Source organism: Ambystoma mexicanum, chromosome 1q (assembly GCF_040938575.1).
Source record: "Ambystoma mexicanum isolate Mex_15411 chromosome 1q, UKY_AmexF1_1, whole genome shotgun sequence".
Lineage (NCBI taxonomy): Eukaryota > Metazoa > Chordata > Amphibia > Caudata > Ambystomatidae > Ambystoma > Ambystoma mexicanum.
This window is the reverse complement of record NC_090922.1, coordinates 1,219,198,121-1,219,219,278: the sequence shown is the minus strand read 5'-3', so window position 1 is coordinate 1,219,219,278 and position 21,158 is coordinate 1,219,198,121. Positions and strand designations below refer to the sequence as shown.

At 44.0% G+C, this 21,158-nt stretch overlaps 1 protein-coding gene across 4 annotated transcripts in view; it reads left to right on the top strand.

The window, feature by feature from the left end:
* The window catches only part of DNAJC6 (DnaJ heat shock protein family (Hsp40) member C6), a 564,838-nt gene that overhangs the window by 360,887 nt on the left and 182,793 nt on the right, over positions 1-21,158 (top strand). For all 4 annotated transcript variants that reach the window (XM_069641979.1, XM_069641980.1, XM_069641978.1 and 1 more), the window contains one exon: positions 8,190-8,307. In XM_069641979.1, the coding sequence (XP_069498080.1) occupies positions 8,190-8,307 (118 nt within the window). The remainder of the gene's footprint in view (positions 1-8,189; positions 8,308-21,158) is intronic.

The following is a 21,158-nucleotide window of genomic DNA, read 5'->3' as shown; positions in this document are numbered from 1 at the left end:
ATTCAATGTAGACAAAAGATTTTATTACCTAAGGAGAACATTTGCAGATTTTGTAAATGTATTAACCACCCAGAAACCTTGAAGCATATTGTTGCATACTGCCCCGAACTACGTTCCAAACGCTGCAAATATTTTTTCCGTTATTTCAAACAACTAAAATCTATTGACAATCAAGAATTTTGGCTGCAAGTATTTGGTGCTAAACAAATGTCTATTAAACTGGCTACTATTGGATATTTGAATGAATTGGAACTTTAAGATTTTAAAAAAATAACTGGGTGAGGAAAGAGTTAACTTATGAGAAATGTTATTGTATTAATTATCAATTGTTGTATCTCATTATTATGTATATCTGTTTTGTTTTATATGTTTGATTATAATTGTATTGATGGAATTTTCATAAATTGAAAGGTTGTTCATTCAGCCAAAACAATTTAAAAAATGTTTTTAAAAGAAGCTACACAGAACTCAGAGTGCCCCTTGGACTAAGCCTGGCAGCTCGTCCATTTCTACCAAACCTTTGGGTACTTCAGGCCAAACCTAAGAAGTGTAACCCAGTTCACCCAAGCTGGGCTTTCCTAAATTCCACCACAGGCAGTACTTTGGTAAAATCTCCTAACAAATGATGTTTCAGTGGTGGGATCCTTGTAGTTTGGACACACTGAGTCTTTGGGACACCAGTGTTCAAGAAAACCATCCTCTAAGGCTGGTTGAACAAGTTTGTAAGCGTAAAAGAAAACTTAACAAAACAGTATGGAAAACTATAAGCAAGAGGCCCTTGCTCAATTTAAGGTAGGACAACTTAGAGAGTTGTGCAAAGGGATAGGCCTTAGCTGTAAAGGGAACAAATAAGAATTGATTCAATTGTTGATGAACTTTCAGAAGTCCCCAAGCAAATCTGTGTCCACTAGATCCAACATTGACTTGATGAGGATGTTGAGGAAGATTGTGAAATGAATCTTGATCTGGAGGAAGATGACATAGACTTGGATGTAAATGCAGCAATAGCTGGAAATGTAGCTGCAACCTATTCCCCCACATCGGTCATCTTACACCATTCCTCCTGAAATATGTTTGGAACTGAAGAAACAAAAAGCCAGGATTGTAGAACTGAAACTGCAATTGGACCATAGGAAGCTGGAATTTAGAGAAAAAGAAATGAGACATGAGAAAGAGATCTTTTGATAACTCTTCTTCAGATTCAGGGTCCTCTGGTGTGGATGCTTCCAGAACCAGAAATCCAAAGTTGCCAAAGGATCTGGTGAGTATGTGTGATGAGAAGAGTGATATAATTGACTTTTTGAACATTTGAGTTAGCATGTAAAATGTAAGAGGTGAGTGCTGTTGATCAGGTCCCTTGGGTGGGTTCTGTCTATGCTCCCCAGATTGGATATGATGTGATTCTGGAAATGGATGCTGCATATAGGAAGGACTACAGTTTGGTCAAAGAAGCCCTCATAGACAGATGTGGGAAGAACCCTTCCCAATATCTGGAAAGATTTAGGGAACATAAGAAGAAAGATGGTGTGTTATGGGCAACCTGGGTGCGTACATCCCTTTAGAACCTGGGTTCCATGTGATTTCATTGAATATTTTAAAAGAATACGAATTTGTAAAACAACATTTTTTGTCAATTTGGCTGCACATATATGCACGGGGAGACCCCCTGCAGCTCTCACCGACCCTATCTTAATTATAACGATTACCCACCTCCCACATATATTAATGGTCAAATCCGAGGAAGAAAATGTGTTGAATTCGTATTTAATGAATTCTTCTATGATGTAACCTCCGCTTCCTGAACATGGATGGGTGTATTGAAGGCCACAAAGTGAGAAGGTTTGATGACATGAGGCTTCATGCTAGAAAGCATTTTTGATGCCTGTTCCCCAGAATTGAGACAGCACCTGGCTGACTCAAAATAATTAGACCTTAAGAAGCTAGCAATTGCTTTTGACTTGTGGGTAGCCAACAGGCTACTCACAAGGACTCTGGGTTCCTCACAGGAAGGAGGAGGGGAAGAAGAAGAAGAAGAAGGAAGAGGAACATAATTCCAATAAAATCCAATACAAAGAGGACCACAAAAGGAACACAGATAAACACTATGGGGAATTCAATAGGGCTAGTGAAACCTCTGGAGCCAAACCAGAGAAAGGTTACCAGAACCTCCCCTTCCAAAACACTTTTGGCAAGTGTGGGGTTTGTGGGTCTTGTGACCATGTGAAAGGGGATCCCAGATGTAAGGGCAAACCGTTGGGGATTCCATCTGTCTCCTTAGTCTTCACCCAAGAAGGAGGAGCTCCTATGACAGGTGCCGTCTTTCACCCTCTCACTCAAGAACAAATTAGGGTTCAAGCTAGGGTTACTTTAGTGTCCCTTGGTTCCAGGGAACAACAATATCAGGACATATCTAACTTCATACCAGATAACACCAAGTGTTATTTCAAGGACAGTGTTCTAATTAATGGTCAGGAAACCTCTGCCATTAGAGTCACTGGGGCCATCATCTCAGTGGTTGATAAGTCTTTACTCAGCTCAGAGGAAGTAGCTAAGGCTCCTCTGAGACCCATTACGCTTGCTGGAGGCCCTATCCAAATTCTCCCCATAATGCCTATGCAATAACATGACTGTCATGATTCCTGTCAGTGTTCAGGCAGAAGTGCCCAGTTCTGTGCTTTTGGCCAATGACCTAAAAGGCCTTAGGTGTTGTCTCAGACTCAGCAGTGCCCCCAAGGCAAAAGACAAGGGCTCAAACAAGGAAGGCTAGAGAGGCCACCTTGCAGGACCTCTCCAAAGAGATCAGTAAGAAATTCAGTGCCTTTCAAGAGTAAAAGGGCCCCAATCCCAAAGCTTCCATTAGGAGAAAAGCTCCTATGCCCTGAAATGCTTATGGTCACCCCTGTGACCTCCAGCTCAGGCTGACTTGACTGAATCCCCAGAAGACCCACCTACTAGTGACACAGGGGTGAAGGAGATTCAACGTTGTTTGAACGATCTGGGTCCTAGAGACCAGCCTGGCCTGCAGACTTTGCTTGCAGAAGGTGGACCCTCTGGGGCAGACTTAAGCAAGGGGCAAAGAGACTGTCCCACTCTTGAAGGCTTGCACAGGCAAGTTGATTCCTAGCGTGAAGGGCAAGATCCTGGGAAGCACAGGCTCTATTGGTAGGATTGGCTCCTAAATAGTGAACCTGTAGAGTCTACTCCCGGAGACCACAGGAGACTTTTAATGCCCCAAGAAGTAAGACCATTACATTTGCAGTTGGCTTATGAGGTGCTTCTTTCTGGTCACATGAGTACCAAAAAGAACAAGGAAAGACTCTTTCTTTCTACTGGCCCCCAATGGGTGCAGCAGTAGACAAACAATGCAGAAGTTGTCACACTTGTCAGTTGGTTGGCAAAAATGATTCCAAGAATGTAGGACCCTTGGTGCCTCACCCAGATATGAGAACTCTTTTTGAGAGGGTTGAGATTGACGTTGTTGGTACCACTGAACCTCCCACTTCCTCAGGCAACAGATCCTTTCTTATTGTAGTGGAGCATGCCACTAGATACTCTGAAGCTATTTCCATGATAACTGTTACTGCTCAGGCAGTGGCCAAATATTGTTTTTTTACCAGAGTAGGATTTCCTAAGGAGGTGATCTCTGACAGGGGGACAACTTTATGTCCCACTACATGCAAGCTATAAAGGTGGTGTAGGACCAATTTCTCCCTAAAGCGGGATTCAAATCAACACACCAAACAGTGCCCACGGAATACACTTCAGAACTCTGGCTGAATATTCCTCTAACATCCTTCACATCATCACATTCTCAGTGCATTCGTAGCATTATTTGTCTTCAGGAGCAACCCAAAACGCTCATGTACAAAATTATATTTTATTCAGTAACACAAATATAAAAATAAAACAATACAAAATACATTCACCTAAAATGAAATCACTGTTAAAGAATGTATTATGAAGTTTTTATATTTTTTATTTTTTATATAGTTTTAATCAAACCTTTAAAAATACAAAACAGTGGCACTCTTATTCCATTACTCAGTTTAGCATCATCCATTAAATTAACACAGATTATTTGTCATTTCAAAGTTCATAAAGTGTTCTCCTTAGTGGTCAAGTTCAGGATTTGTATGCTCGACGTCAAGACGTTCCTTTATGACTCGCAGAAAAGTGGACCATGGAAACATCACTGATCTGTTTGACCCATCAAACATTACTTTCCACCAGTCATCGGCACTCAATGTCTGTTGTTTGTTAATTACAGCACCCAAAATTTGAGTTCTTTGGGTTCAAAGCGTTGGCAAAACAACATTAAGTGCTTCAGTGTCTCTTTGCCATTATTGTGATGGGGTTAGTAAGGTAAGCCTCAATTTTCTTCTACTGTAATACAGTCATCCTTAAGGCAAATGTTCACTGCACAAAACACAGGGAATGTGTTTGGACTCTGTTCCATATACCTCACGCCTCTGGATGTTCTCTCCTCTCCAGTATTTCTTTTTGGTTACTGTGACAAGCCCTCTGTTCAGGCTGGTGGCAGTGTACCTTTTTGTACACCATTTTGTGTTCACCATTTTGTGGACTTTTGTCACAGGCTGTTGTTTCAGCTGTGGTAGGGGATACAAGTGTCGCCATTTACCCCAACTGGTGGTTTTACTTTCCTAAACCCTGCACATGAGGACTTGTCCTTTCTGGACCCTTCTTCTACCTATCTGGGTAGGGGAGGATTATCTCTTTACCTTTGTCTTTGGTGCGCTTCCCAAGGAAAGCCTGCAAAGCTTCTCTGAGTGGCAGGACAGCGACTGGAGAGGTGACCAAACCTCACCTGTCCTTTGTCCTGCAGCGTGCCTGATTGAAACCAGTTCAAACTGGGATTCTGGCTAGCCCCATTGGACAACCACCCCCTAGGTTTGAATGGTGCATCGGCCATGACTGGTGGACTCAGCCGGTGTTTTGGAATAAATTCTGAGGTTCTGGAATTCAAACTCAGAGTAGACCACTGGAACACAAGTATCCAAAGAGGAGGATGATGACGGATGCCGTCAGCAACTTCCAGTGACCGCCAGAGCTGTTGAATAACCGCTAATGCCTGACCTCGACTTTGACGCGGCAGGGAAGATCTCAAGAAGACTACTTTCTCCATAGTCTGGTGGGCCAAACTAGTTTCGGGACAAGCTACAATTTGCGCCTTCACTGAAAGAGCTGCGACCACCACGGCCTGCAATTCACCAATCCCCAGAACGTGTGCTGGATTGCTGTGCATTGTCTCTGGAAACACGGTTTAGCCTGAAACTATGTGGGCACCTTTCTAAGCCTGCAGCATCTCGAACCATCTGCAGAAAGTCTCCTTGCCATAGGTGAAGACTGAGAAATGGAGAAGAGTTGACAACCATCGCTCCACCGAGCCCGAAAATGGCTCCAACGAGCCAGAACTGATAAGATCCATCTGCATGAGAGCTGTCACCAGATCCGCCGAAGTCCCCTACTTCTGTCGCTAACCGTCTTGCAGCAACTGCTTCTTCGCTTGATGGTACTGTCCATCTCCTGGTAAACTTACCTGGAGCCTACTTGCTTGATCCTGACACTCTGGGGGCTGCAGATAATGTGTATCTTGTACCCCTCCAGGGCTCAATAGAGTTACATTGGGAGAACAACCCTTTGTGCTCTAGCAGGAAATCTGTCTCTCTGGGACATTGGTCCTTGGGGCAATCCTTCAGGGGGTCATCCTAACTTCCCTGAGCCTGTGAAACCAACCATTGTCACTTACCTGCAACTGTAGGGAATCTAGAGGGATCCTACCACTCTTGACACTGTACTTTGCTTTTCCTGCCTTTTCTGCCTAACCCCTACCCTCTGGACAATGAGAGACTCCTACCGGATAGGATTGGACTCATAAAACAGGTTGTATACAAAGTTATGAAAAGTTACAAGGGTTTGGAAAAGAGTTTACATATATGTTTCAGTTGGCTTTATTATGTGATGTATTACCCTAGATGCTATTCTGAACATATATACCTATGGATGCCTATGGGTTACCTGTGCTAAGAATATAGCAAGTGCTCTTTATGGGAATATTCTATTTTTACTTACGTGTGCACCTTAGTGTATATAAATTCTTATTTATGTATACATAACTTTACAGTGTACAAGTGTTTCTTTGAACCAAGGAGTTATCTAAGTTATGTGTACCTACTACAGCCCTCCTCCCCCCTCAGACTAACCCTGCCGGCTCGTCCACTGCTACCAAACCTTTGGGGAATTCAGGCAAAACTTCTCTGTTCACCCAATATGGGCTTGCCCAAGTTCCCCTAACAATGGCGATACCCAGCAAACGCTGTATGTACCTGTGTATTTGAAATCAAGAACTGGACTATGTTGTGCATAGCTGGGCATATAGTGGCATATGGTGTGTCTTGTTATATGATATCAGTACTTATTGTTTTGCCAGAAGTAATACCATGCAATGTTGGAAATGTCTGTGCTTTTCATGAGACTACCTGGCACTGGTGAAAATGCTTCGGACTTTGACTGCAAAACCTGTCCAATTTGGGAGGGTCTGGATTTTCATATCGAAACCTGGCAATAATGTGAGTTGCCTGGGACTGTGATGGCAATAGTTGGTATATGATAGCAATACCTTCCATATAATGTGAGTACCAGAGCATGTCATGGCAACATCTGTCAAATGATAGCAATACCTTCCATAAAATGTGAGTACCAGAGCATGTCATGGCAACATCTGTCAAATGATAGCAATACCTTGGCACATGATGGCAATCAGGGACCATGCTAATGTCGGAACTTTCAGTCCTCGGGGCTAGCTAGCCTTTTGATTGTAGCCCCTAAGCTTCTATCCAGGGCTACAACCAAAAACACGGGGCTATAGCCCCGTCAGCCCCGCCCTAGCAACGCCTCTGATGTCAATGCTTGGAAAATGCCTATAAAATGTCTATATTAATGGCTAAACAATTGTTTTACATCGCTATTCCTTCATAGTATGTGTCCTCCTGTTTGTTAATTGAGGTAGATATGCTTTAGTGGCCGAATTGAGAAACATTGTACCTGGCCTCTTCGTTTATAATCCCATCTATGACAGTTAAGCAAAACAAAGTGTCATTTTGGGCGAATCACTCCATGTCTCGAGCTGTTAACACAGATACGATAAGTCCACCTATATGTGGTGTGTAGTGATGCCTCAATTGTAGGTTGACACCATGTCCTGGCTTCTATCATCCAGTTCCACCCTTGGCCCACATATTTTACAGGTCTATGTACTATATTTTTGGATTTGTAAAGTGCGCTACAGCCCAAAGGCATCGAGGCGCTGTTGAATGAAATGGTCTTGGTTACACGTAAGACGGCTTGGCTCTGGGTTACCTAGAACATGCAGCCCAACAGTAGGAATTTCTCAGGATACATACCCAGGTGGTTCAAAGGGAAAGCATACCTCATACAATGTACGTTTAACCTAGTGATGAATAAAGAAGAATACATACATAGGTGGTTACAAATTTAGAGTATCATACAGTCGCAGTGAGGGTTTCATCATAGATAGTAATACCGTACAGCCTAAATGGGTGCCAGTGGTTCATTAGTGACACAAGTAGTACTATGCCATACAAATAGCATGGTTTTTATTGCTTTGCAGAAGGCCAAGGGCGAATCAATCCTTCTAATGTGGGGGGGGGAATAGAGTGTTCCAATGGGTCGCGGCCATAGTAGGGAAGCTAGTACCTCCTGTTCTAACTCTCCAGGTCTTAGGAGTGGCGATTTGTTTGGTGTAGGCTGATCTGATGGGTCTGGCTTAGATTGGCTTGGCTATTCTTTGGACTATAGTGCCACAAATGCTCGAGATGATCCATCAACAGTCAATGGTCTCTTTAAAAGGCTTTTCGGAACTTGGTCTGTGCTTTATCACGTGCCAAAAATGCCTAAAGAATATATTTGACTTCTTAAATAAGGTTCTCTGTGTAGTATTTTAACAACCTGCCTTTTCACGCTCACACTTCCTGAACATTGAAATTCACATCGCACTACTTCAGACCAACATCTCTTTATGTGTCTGTATCAGCCTTCATTCATATTGCTGGTTTTTTCGTTCCGATCGTGTATTTATGGCAGAAACGCACTGATGATACGACATGTACTGATATTGTGCTGTTGATTAAATCTCCCTTTTATGGCTTTAGGGAATTTCGAGTACAAGAAGGGAAGGTTGTTATCCCTTTGGGAATCACAGTCCATGGAGATGTTGTAGTTTCCATCTACCACATGCGATCAACCATCGGTGGACGACTTCAAGCAAAAGTGTGTACCTTTTTACATCTTTTTTTTACTGCACATAGGTTTTATAGAAAATGTTACACAATATAATATGTATATGAATCAGCAAAAGCGTCTCTGCAGTTATAGTAAAAGTGGATTCCACAAAAGGAAAATACTTTCCAGCTTAGGATAACTTTGGTACTGTTACACGAATCTGCATAGCACTCCTATGGGAAAGTTTTTGTGAAGTTCATCTGGGGGTGGTTAAGATATAGGGGAGCACAAGCGCACATTTTCCAGGCAAACCTCCAAAGGCAACTTTTGCTCTCACCTACAGAAAAAAAACTATCTTAGATCTAAGTTGTAATAATCACTTAATTTGGTTGAGACCGAATGCCATCAGCGAAGGTGTGCAATTCTGAGCTTTTTGATTTTTGCTGTGCGGAATGATGGTGGTTTTCTCTCTCAGAAAGTGGAATATTCTAAACAGGAATCACTTTAAAAATGCTTGATGCTGAAAAGTTTAGTTCACACACGTATATTTTGTTGGACCCAACTACTGACACACCAGCAGCTGCAGTGTGATTTGGCAAAATGGCAGCTACAGAGTAAGTGGCCTCAGGAACACAATGGAGAAGTCACACCAGGGAGATACCTACTGAGGTTCCTTTGATCTGCGGAAGACAGGGTATGAGGGAAAGGAAAGCATAGCTGGAGAGGACCTCCAGACTGGGGAACAGTGACAGCCATCTTTGATTTGCAAGGCCCCCACTTCCTTACTGAGACACCCTCATACTTCCTGCAGACAAGGCAGTCTGGGAACTGATATCACAACAACTAACCCTTGTTACTTCAGCAAGGATTGGCCCCTTAAAATAGGCTTGGTATGCACCAACCCACTCTGTCAAAGTGACTATATGAGGGGGCAGGTGCGTAGGAGACCCATCAAATCTGGGGGGGGAGGACAGGGGACACCTTGGGGACTTTTTATTTTATTTATTTGTTGTGTTTTAGTCAAATAACTGGACTTTTCACAAAATCAAAATAGCAGTACGTATTAAATTACATATAGCATCACTGTATAAAACAAGAGAAAAGAAAAGAAAACCAAAGAAAATTAAGAAAAAGAAAAGCAGTTCAGAGTATAAAATCCTCCAAGCAATGGACCTTAAGAGAGATATTTTATAATACTCTATTTAGAGAGATCTTTTATAATACTCTCACCTGCGCTTTAAGTGCAGATGCTTTATGGAGTTTCGCCAACCCTTCCTATCCTATTCCACTTGGACCCTCAATGATGGAACACTTTACAGCAGTGTATGAGTTGCAATCATACCTCAGCACTAGGGTCTTCCCTGGATTTACATGGATGGCGGAACAAGTGCTGTTTTGAATCTCAAGGCTCTGCTTTATTTTTTTCTGGGTCACCCAGATGGTGGTGGGTACCAAAAATGCAGTTGCATCCCCATTTGAAAACAAGCGTTGGCCACGCCAACTGTTTGGGCTTTAATGTAGGCATGGAAAAGGCCCTTACCAAGCACCGCCATAGTGGTATCAGGTACCCACTGATGGTAGCAGCTGCAAAATGGTGCAAGTACTTGAACATTTAATAGCAGTGCCAATACGTATAGACAAGCAAACACTTGCCATTGCTTGATTTTAGCAGGACTTCAGTGAAGGAAATGCATAGTGCTAATAGAGTGATTGATTGATTTTTGATTGATTGATTGTTTATTTGTATAGCACCTATACACAATGTGTTTCATCCATCCAACAAAAACCCATGAAAGTTGCTAAGATAGCCCTAATAACATGATGCTGTGTCGCAAGGCAAGATGCCACGCACACTGGCACCAGCTCCCACTAAAGGACAGGTCAGAGGTGAATATATACCTTATTTAAGGTTAGTCCTGACTTTAGACCTAGGCTGCAGGTAGGATTGAGTGGAAAGGGAATTGATGCAGGAACAGCCTGCTGTGACTGTCTCTTCCTGGAGAGGACCCAGACAGGGGTGCATATGACACTGGGGCAGTGGGAGAGTGCCAAGCCCGAGCTCCCACGTTCCCTCTAATAAATCCTCCCCATGCCGGCCTGCACCTGGGAGAGGGAGGCCACTTTGTGTATTATCAGGCCTAATCAATGCGCAGACAGATATGGTGTAGTGTATATATCTGCAATTATTTCAACAAACGACTTGTAATCGTCCTCATGCAGGCCTCGTGAGCATGGCTCAAGTGTTAGAAGAAGACGCATTTTTTGACTCCACCATTATCTGGGAACATGAGGCGAGGCACCATTCTTCCTTGTACAAATTTCCCCTCTGTACCCTTCTCTACTCCACATTCTCATCTGCTGTATACCCTTTTCTCCCAAGTCCCTTCACTGCACCCCACACCAAGTTATTCCTCTGACACACTGCCCTCTGCACTTTCTCACTTGTCTGTACTTCTCTCTCATTTGCAAAACCCGAAGCATCTCCTATGCCATTTCTGCCCTACACCACTCTCCCTGGGTGCTGGTCTTTCCTGCACCCCTCTCTCCCCTGCACACACTGGTCACCCTGTGCTGCAAACCATCTCTATCTTTCATCTGCACTCCGTTCTTGTTCCCATCTCTCCTCTCCGTTGCTCCTCTCTTTTTCTGTCCTCTGCACCCTTTCTACCCCTTTTCACTTTGTAGTCCCACACTCTACTGAACCCCAGTACCTCACTTACCATTCCCCCATGTCCAGCACCCCACAACTCTCATCTACAGTTACTCAGCACTTTCTCCTCAGTCTTCAGAGCACCCTCGACATCCTGGCTTATATTTCACAGGTTTTCTCTTGCACGCCTTGCATGACCAACCACTCCATATAGCTTCTCAGAATAAGCTGGAACAGGCATGCCAGATCCATGACCTTAAAAGGTCCCATTGATACCTGCAAGCATTACCTCTTAAGAAATAGTAAGGAGCATGGATATTTGGAAGGGGGGACAGACACACTAAGTCCACGTACTGCTGAGGCTCTACCCCCAAAATCTGATCGCACTGCGACTTCTCAAGTACACTGACAGAAATAGCCAGGCTGAATAAAACAGGGTGAAGCTTAGCCAAGACCTACAGAAAATGAGCGCTTGATTTCTTTTAAGAGAGTGCAGGATAGGCCCCAACAAATGGTTTACTTTGGGCATGGACAGAGTTCAGGTCTGTGCTGCTAATAGTTTGTTTTATGGAATATAATAACACTTTGGTCATAGCGCTTCATGCTAGATGCTTTCAGCTTCTAGGCAATGTAATACCAGGTATTATTATCCTCATTTGAACAACACTGAATTTATGAAAGGTTAAGTGGAACCTGCTGCTGGGTTTGAACTAGCGAAATGCAGGTAGCCCTCATGTTAGAGACCAAGCTTTAGGTGTTGTACTATCCAAACTTCAAGCCGGTGTGATTTGGTGGGAAGAGGTGGAGGGGTGTGCCTTAAGTGAGGCCTACAGATATTAGAAGAGTATACATCAAGTGTTTTCCCTTGCCTACCTTAGATATTACTATGGAAAAGAGCACATATCCCATGTAGCAGCCCTTCTTGAGATTGGCTCATCCTCATTTTACTTTATATGGTTTCAAGAGGATTTTGTATACAATGTCAAGCCATCTCAGGCAGTGTCTGCCCTTTGCAAGCCAGGCCTGGGGTACAGGGACATCTTGGAGAAAATACAGTCTTCGCCAGACTGTGTGATCCTGGGCGAATCGTGAGACACCCCCCCCCCCCCCCGACTGTGCATCCTTTTCTACATATGTTTACTTGGGATCACCTAGAAGTGACTCAGTTGGCAGTGTACACTATAACGAAACACCTCAATCGTAAATGTTCTAACAGAGTTTCTTGTTGCTCCATATATGCTAAGCATGTTGAGTGAGTGTGAAGAAGGACAAAGTGCAATAGATGTCACCTCCAGCTGGGGACCCGGTCTCATTTTGGGAAGCAGTTATAGATACATAGAATTTGTAATGTTTTTTTGCAGAGAGACGTATCAGGTGCAGTCAGCGTGATCCAACTATAAGGAAATAAACTAGAAACAATCTCAAAGTAACCTGACGGTTTAGAGGCACTAGTATACTGTAAGCAGCAAAAATAATCGTCACGCCCTTCTCCTTAAAAAAGGCAATACATAATATATTAAACAGTGTTGTGGTATTTGTATAGAAACTGCATGTACATGTCAATATATACCGGCTGCCATTGTGCACCCTTGATCCTCTGCTGTATAGGTGAATGGCCTCCGTATGTTTTGAGCGGACTTGCAAGCCTGTGTTGGCCAATGCTTGGAGCTTAAATGTGAGCCGTGGCTAACCATCAGTAAGGAGCGAACAAAGAGCTGTTCCGAATAGTGATGTTCCTCTCTGGTAGGGGGTGGGGCACACTTTCATGAATTGAAAAACATGAGGGTGGCACTGGCAGGGCCTCAGGTTTTTCAATTAAGGAAAGTGTGCCACTAACAACGTCAGATATACAGGTTATAAACATGCGTGGCATGTTGCAAACTGATCAGGGAATCCTGGCCTCTTAATATTTCATTGAAACATTAAGAGACCAGGATTCCTTAATGAGTTTTGCAACGAGCTGTGCATGTTAAGAAACTGTATATCTGACATTGGCACATTGAATTCACCCCAAATAAATCCATTGCCAACGTCAGATATACAGTTTATAAACAGGCGTGGAACGTTGCAAACTGATCAGGCAATCCTGGCCTCTTAATGTTTTAATTAAGAGGCCAGGATTCCCTGATCAGTTTTGCAATGTGCCACGCGTGTTTCAAAACTATATCTGACATTGGCACAGCCGTCCATTCCCTCCAATAAATCCTCCCCATGCCGCCCTGCACCTGGGAGAGGAGGGGGGGCACTGGACTGACTTACCTTACAGTAGCTACTGCCTGCTCAGCCTGTTCTCACTCGATAACACACATGCTGTGACAAGCACAGAGTGCCTGCAGCACGCGTCCCTGCCTGGCTTCTCCTTCGTTCTGAAAAACGGAGGCTGAGGCTGCGCAGCAGTGCTCTGCGCAGGCAGGGCACGTGCAGTTTGTTTGTTCCCTGGCCTGGTTTTGTAGGTTAACACCAATCCAATACATGCAAGTAACCAACAGTGCACAGGAACATTAATGCTTTGATATTAAAAATGCCATGCCACAATGAAAACATGTCCAACTGGCTGCACAATGTAGACCAGTGTAGACACGTAATAACATTACAGTAAAGCATGCCACGCCTCATTTAGACATACCTAGACTGGTTGCACCAAAATGCAAGTCGAAGCAATAACACTCATCAAGAAGAGAACAAAAATTCAAGCCCACGTCTCTGTGGCTTCTAACAACACAGCCAAACTCTTTAAAATCTGCAAGTAACTGGTCAATCCTGTTGCGGTCTTTACCTCTCCTGTTCCCTCCCAGGCCCTCTGTTTGGCTCTGTTTCTCACTTCTCTGCTAAAACCCAGGAAATCCTGTTCCCCATCTCCTCTTCCTCTCCCTCTTTTTCTCTTGGCCCCCCTTTGGCCAGCTCTACTTCTATTCCTCCTTTCTCCTCTTTCTCTCTGACAATACCTGATGAGGTTTCTAGACAAGTCTGATCTATGGAGGTTTTGTCCAAACAGGTGCTCCCCTGTTCCTCTAGAACCATCAACGACCATATTGACACCCTCTCTCCAGCCTTGGCTGATTTCTATAATCACTCTTTCACCACTGGAACGTTCCCCTCCCCCTTAAGCACTTCCTTGTACACCCACTCCTCAAGAAGCCATCGACCTTTCCTGCCTGCCTGGCAAACTATCACCCAGTCCACATGACCCCTTTCCTGGGCAAACTGTTGGAAACAACTGCCCATCTTCCAGCTTACTCTCCACACTGAATCGGTTGGTTGACTTGATGACCATCAGTCTGGCTTCAGAGCTGCCAGAGGCACGGAAACTGTTCTCCTGAACACCCATGAAGATCTGCTCTCTAACCTTGATTACAGCATTCCTTTTGTCCTCAACCTCCTTGATTTTTCCTCTGCTTTCGTCACGGTCAACCACGCCATCCTGATCAATCGACTCCATGAGAACCTGGACATCATGGATCAGGCCCTTGAGTGGCTGACCTCCTTCCTATTGGACGGCCCCTTCCAGATGCAACTTCTTCACTTTCTATCCACCACATCTCTCTATACCTGTGGCATTCCCCAGGGCTCCTTCCTCTCACCCTGGGTTTCAACCTCTTCTTGGCCCCTTTGGCCCACCTGATCTCCACCTTCTCCTATTATGCAGATGGTACTCAGCTTTCCTTCAGGCTCCCCTCAGGCTCCTCTCCTCTCTCTCTCTCTCTCATTCCTGACTGTCTATCCGTAATTCAGGATTGATGCACATCCACCGATCTCTCCCTTAATGCCAGTAAGATAGAGATCCTTCTCATTGGTACCCCTGTTTTCCCCCTCGCACTCTGACCACCTGCCTTGGGCCCTCTTCCTTTGTCTTCCTGCGAGGCAAAAAACATTGTTTTCATCTTTGACTCCACTCTCTCTTTCTCTCCTCACATCTCAGACATCGCCAAGAAGTCCCACTACCAGCTGCTCCTCCTCAAAGGGACTGTTCCCTTTCTCACTTACACCCAGAAGCTCACTGTCTCCAGAGCCCTGGCTCTCTCTAGGCTGGACTACTGAAACAGCCTCTTTTTCAGCCTGCCTTCCTCTACTCTCTGCAACTAATCCAGAACAGGACTGCAAGACTTATCCTTGGCCTCAAGCCCAGGGAACATATCTCTCCAGCCCTGAAATCCCTCCACTCGCTCCCGGTTGCTGCAAGGATCAAGTTCAAGACCCTTTGCATTGTCCACAATGCTTTCTGGGCCCGCTCCCACACTACATCCAATGCTCTCTTCCAAAATACCTTCCTTCTCAAGCCCTTCGACAGCTACCTCCAACTCACTAAGGTTTAGACGCTTCCCCAGGCAGAGAGTGGGGGGAGGTAGATCTCTCGTCTATGCAGGTGCCTCCCTCTGGAAAGGCCTCCCTGCCCCTATCAAACTTAAGTCAGACTGCCTGGAAGCAGCTCAAAATGTTCCTCTTCTCCTCTGCTTTCTCTCTCTCCCTCCCCTGCTGGCCTACCTGACAGACCCTTCAGCTGTACTGACTGGTTGCTGGGCTACCCTCAGAGTCTCACAATGTCCAGACTCTTTCTTGATCAGTCACCCCTGCAATGCCTCTAGGACTAACACGCACTTAGGGGCTGTAACTGTAACCCTACAGTCCCGTGTTCTCCGTGCACTACCCAGAGCCACATTGCCTTGGCTGCACTTACTCAGAGCATTGCATCCCTGTTTTTCCCTCCACTCTCCCTTGCACTTCCCCCTCTCCCTTTCCCCTGCACTTCTCATTCTCCCACCTGCACGATCTGAATGACACAAGACCTAGTAAGATTGTTTATCTTGTCCTCCCTCTATCTTCCCTCCCGTGTCTTGTCGCGCCTAGAAACACTTGTGCACAGGCACATTATAAATGACTTGAATCATTTTATCACAGATGCCCAGAAAAATATACAATGCCCCAGTAGGAAACAACTAGTCTGGCAGCACCCAAATGCCAGTCTGGCCAGGTAATTACACTTAGCAGGACTGCTTTATCAGAAATGCCCAGTTATAAAATAAAGTCATACCAAACTGAGGAATGACTAGACTGGCTGCACCAAAATGCCTATGTAGCCACTAATATCACATACCATGCCTGCTTAGCCTGGACATGGTCAACCATTATGATTTGTCGGACAATCCTGCCCTCCCCACAAACATCCTCTCTCCCTCCCATCCCTACCTCAACCTCCAAAATCGGCTCTTTGGGCCAGAATTACCTCCACGTCCCTCTTCCTTGTCCCAGATCTTACGTATGAGGCTCCTTGACTCACAGGTAAGTACTGGGATGAGGAAGAGCGGAACTAGGAGTAATGAAGATTACATGTAGCTAAGTAATGCATTACCTCCATGTACCTCTACCTCATCCCAGTACATGCGTATGAAACAGAGTGCCTCATATGCAAGTACTGGGACGAGGAAGAATAGGGCTAGGAGTAATGAAGATTACCAATAAGTAATCAAGGCATTAAACACAAGTAGTGGTGCAACACCATTGAGTTGACTGGGATTCACCCCCTGCCCCCGAAATGTTGGGCTATGTTGACTCGACCTGGCTGACCTTCAGAGCAGTTGCCGGACAGAACAGGATAAAGATTTTAAACGGCACCTTGGTTTCACTATTAACAAGAGCCCAGCAATTACTAACATAAAGCATTTCACTGTTAGTACCTGCATTCAAATGCCAAATTTTTTATGCAATTGAAATCGTGATGTGGGTTTAGTACTTGCATGCCAGAGGAGTGATTGGAAGGGTAGGGGAGGCCACTCAATTCTCGCAGTAGTCCATAAGTGGGAGCTTTCAACCTTAAAGGAGAGAGTTAACTGCTTGTAGCATTGAAGCTACACTAGAATAGTCTCATTAAAAGGCGTACAGAAATTAGATGCCCCACACAAATAAGTTTGCCCTTCCTCAACCGCCCGTGAAGTTAGTGCCTCGCCCAACATTTGAAGGGTTAACCCCCCCGAAATGTAGGTTTTGTTGTACCCCTGAGCGCAAGCACACACACCATTCACCATATACACACATGCACACCCAACCATCCATACATACATTTAAGTGTGCACTCTCACCATACATGCACACGAAGGCAGCCATCCATACATTTAAGTGTGCACCCTTTCACCATACAGGCACACCCAGGCAGCCACCCATACATTTAAGTATGCCCTCTTTCACCATACAGGCACGCACACCCAGGCACCCACCCAATAATTTAAGTGTGCACCCTCTCACCATACACTCCCGCAGGCAGCCACCTATACATTTAAGTGTGCACCCTTTCACCATGCAGGCACACCCAGGCAGTCCACGTACATTTAAGTGTGCACCCTTTCACCTTACACTCACACACACATCTGTCATGGGGTTTAGGGGAGCCCTATTACTTCAAAAATAAATGGTTTATTTTTGAAGTCACTTTCACTTCCATAAAGAAATTATTTCCGTTAAGGACCGAACCATAACGGAAATAATTTCTTTATGAATGCAGAGTGACTTCAAAAAGATATTGTTTCTTTTTAAAGTCATAGGGCTTCCCCAACCCATGACATGGAGGCCTCTGGCCTAGGGTCTTCCATTGCATGGGGTGGGGGGGGATCCATCGGACTTCAAAAAGAAAGTTTCTTTTTGTAGTCCATCTGCCTTCATAAAGAAATGATTTCTGTTACAGAAATAATTTCTTTATGAATGCAAATAGAAATCAAAAAGAAACAATTTATTTTTTGGAAGAAAAAAAAGAATGTCATTTTTTTTCTCTAAGTGGGACCTCCTCCCAGGACATATGCTGGTGGCGCCTCCTGCAACGCAGGGGCTGCGGGGGCCTGTTATGCCAGTGCGTGGGGCAGCAGCAGAAGTTGCAGACAGTCAGTCTACTGTAAGCTTGAAAAAGTAAAAGTAGACTCTACTTTAACTTTTGCAAGCTTACATGACAACTGCAGCCTGCAGTGCAGGATGCAGTCGTATTTTACAGCATATACACAAATAATCTGGGGGGATAAAAGCTATTATATCCCCCCACTTATAATTGTGGGGGTGATTTGTCCCCCCCATCTCCCCATGTCCTACGCCCATGAGAGGGGGTGAGGACCCCCCTTAAATAAATTATCTTTTAGCTCCTTTTGGCAAAGCATCCAGAAAAACCATCTTGAAGAATCATCTTGAAACCATTTTGAAGAAGATTACACAGGATCCTTCTTCGGGTAAAACTGACCCAAAGGCCCCATGCATTGGGGAAGAAGACAAGGTTACCGAGGAGGGTGCAGACCCTTTCCTTAAATTTGTCAGGGGAGTAACTGAAGTGACCTGCTGGGAGAAAGCCTTGAATGCAGCTAGATACTGATATCCTGTCTGCTGAAAAGGCAAGCCCTGCAATTGTCCCAGCAACCTTCCTGGCTAGGAAGGCTAAGAAGGGCACAAGATGGACTCTTCTTTTCTACGGCCTGGTCTATGGGCCCACAGCCCACCGTGGAACAAAAGAAGCTTCCTTTGGCTCTTTCTTCATTGTTATGCCGCTATGAGCTGCTCTGAGTGTGGTTCAAGCACCTTCAAGCTCCTGCAAGGACCAAACAGAACTGTCTTTGATACTCTCTCAACTTCAAGCCACTTTGAGTGCCTCAGAGCTATTCTTACCCATACATTACTGCCTATTCCAAACTTCTTTGAGCCATTGGTCATTTCCTCATGTTGAACTGCAAAACTGCACTGAATCCTGTCTAGCCAGCTCACCCGACTCAACGCATCAAAACGTGCCCAGAATCCGAGCTCAGTGCTGTTGAGACCATAAAGAAAATAAGATGTTCAGAAAGTATATAAAGTGGTTCTGTTCCTCTTGCCTTGTTCTGTGGGCCTTAGTGACATATAACGCCCCACTGTATGCCTTAAAAAGGTATTCTTTAACATGTTTGACTTGTATACACAGCTATTTACTTGTCGATCCCGGTTCTGTAAACCAAAACAAAAGAGATTGGCTGGATGGTTTATGAGTAATCCCAACCTCTGGTATAGCTCTGGGCAACCCTCCAGACCATGGTTCTTCAGCCTGCCAAGCCAGTGCAGAAAGGAGAAAGACCATATGCAAATCAGGCATGGGCACACAACAAAATGGGCAGACCAGCCAAAACTGCTTGTCTCATCCCTTCTGCATGAGACAAGAAGCAACCTAGACATTCTTTGACCTCATTGGGCATAATCGGTGGGGTGACCATCAAAGCAGACACCAATAAACATCATTCCTTTCATAGCTGGGCCCTGCTCACAGAGCTGACATTAGTGCACTAGTGTGATATCAAATTGCTGTGGCTGTATAATTGTGTGCTCTTATCAGTCTCCCTGCCATCACCACAAATATCTTGTATTTAAAGATGTATGTGCTACCAGACTGACCAAGGCATACAATTATTATAATGTAGATTAATGAGAGGTGCACAAGATTAAAAATCCACCTCTGTCTGTGGGGACTTGTCCAGCAGCAATCAGGAATGTACATGTGACAGTTGAACCTGCTATGTGCCACTGCAAAACTGGAGCTGATGGTGCCTGTAGCTCAGCAAAGACACATATGTGCACTATAATGTTGGCATGGATCATTTTTGAAAGGGGGTTGAGTAGCACACCTCCACTTCAGAAACAGAATTATCTGCATCATCTTAGTATTTAGAAATCAAAAAGGTTTTGCCTATTTGGACCTTATCAGATGGCCTTTTGTCACAGCCCTTTACGGGAGAAGTGGTAAAATTCCAGCACTTTGGAGCTGTCCCTGACCCTGTCTACTCTTTGTAGACTTTAACATTTTGTGAGATTAACTTTAGCACTTGATTTAAAAATGTTTTTTTAATATTCAATTGTAGGTTTTTCCCAGGGAGAAGTGTGTGTAGCGTATGGGTGTATGTTGTTTAAGTGTATGTAGTATGAGTGTTTACCATAAACGTGTATTACAGTATGAGCCTGTGGCGTATAAGCCATACGGTCTACATTTGATACATTTACACAATTTGCATCTTGTAAATGATTTCTATATATATGAAAATTAAAATAAATGTATTTGTAACTCTGTTGTCAGTTTTTACGTATAGTAGTAGACATGTAGGTAATGTACATTTCATACACATACATGTTCATTAAGTGAAGGACATGTTCATTAATTTAGCATGCCATCAAGCCCATCTATACAGAGGCGACAGAGTAGCATAACTGTTTGTCATTAGTGTGTGTGTCATAAGAGCATGTGTCTTAAGATTATATGGTGTAAGGCGTAACAGTGCAAGTGTTTGGCGTATAAATGATTTACATTTCAATACATCGCATATACACATAAACATGTGGGTTGTAAGACTGTGTGTCATAAGTACATATGTTGTAATAGTGTGTGTTGTAAGATCATGTGTGTGTGCTGTAAGTGTGTGTGGTTGGTACATGTGTGTGTCGTAAGAGCCTGTGTTGTAAGATTGTGTGCTATAAGAATGTGAGTTATAACAGTGTGTGTAATAGGTGTGTGTGTGTTGGATGAGCATGTGTCATAAAGCATGTTTTATAAGAGCATGTCTTGAAAGTGTATGTGTGTCTTAAGTGTGTTGTGTCTATGTCGCGTCTGTGTCCTATGTGTGCACATCATGTGTGTACTGTAAGTGTGTGTGTCGTATGTGCATGTGTTGCATGTGTTTATGTGGTAAGAGTGTGTGTGTCATAAATGTGTGTTTCTATTTTAATTTTAGTATTTATGCTTTTGGCTAATTCAAGCCTTTTGCATTACATGCCATTAAAATCCATACATTAAGTGTGTGTTTTGTATGTGCATGTGTCATGAGAGTGAATGTCATAAGATTATGTGTTGAAAGTGTGTGTGTGTGTTGAAAGGGTTTGTGTCACAAGAGTATGTTTTGTAAGAGCTTGTCTTGTAAGTGTGTCTAAAGTGTGGTGTGTATGTGTCGTAAATGTCTGTGTCGTAATTGTGCATTTCGTGGGTGTGTGTCATATATGCTGTATGTGTGTGTCATAAGAGTGCATGTCATACAAATGTGTGTTGTAAGTGCATGTGTCCTAAGAGTGTGTGGTGGAAAGTGTGTGAGTGCCTAGCATGGTAGTGTTTGGCGTATAAGTAGGGAATGAGTGTTTGATCTAAAATTATGAATGCACATGTCATATGAAATCTTACTTTGAAGTTAGGTTTGACTTTCATGTGTGCTTTTTTATACATATAGAAGGCTTATCAGATTTGTACAGTTAGTACATGTATGCAATTTACATCACC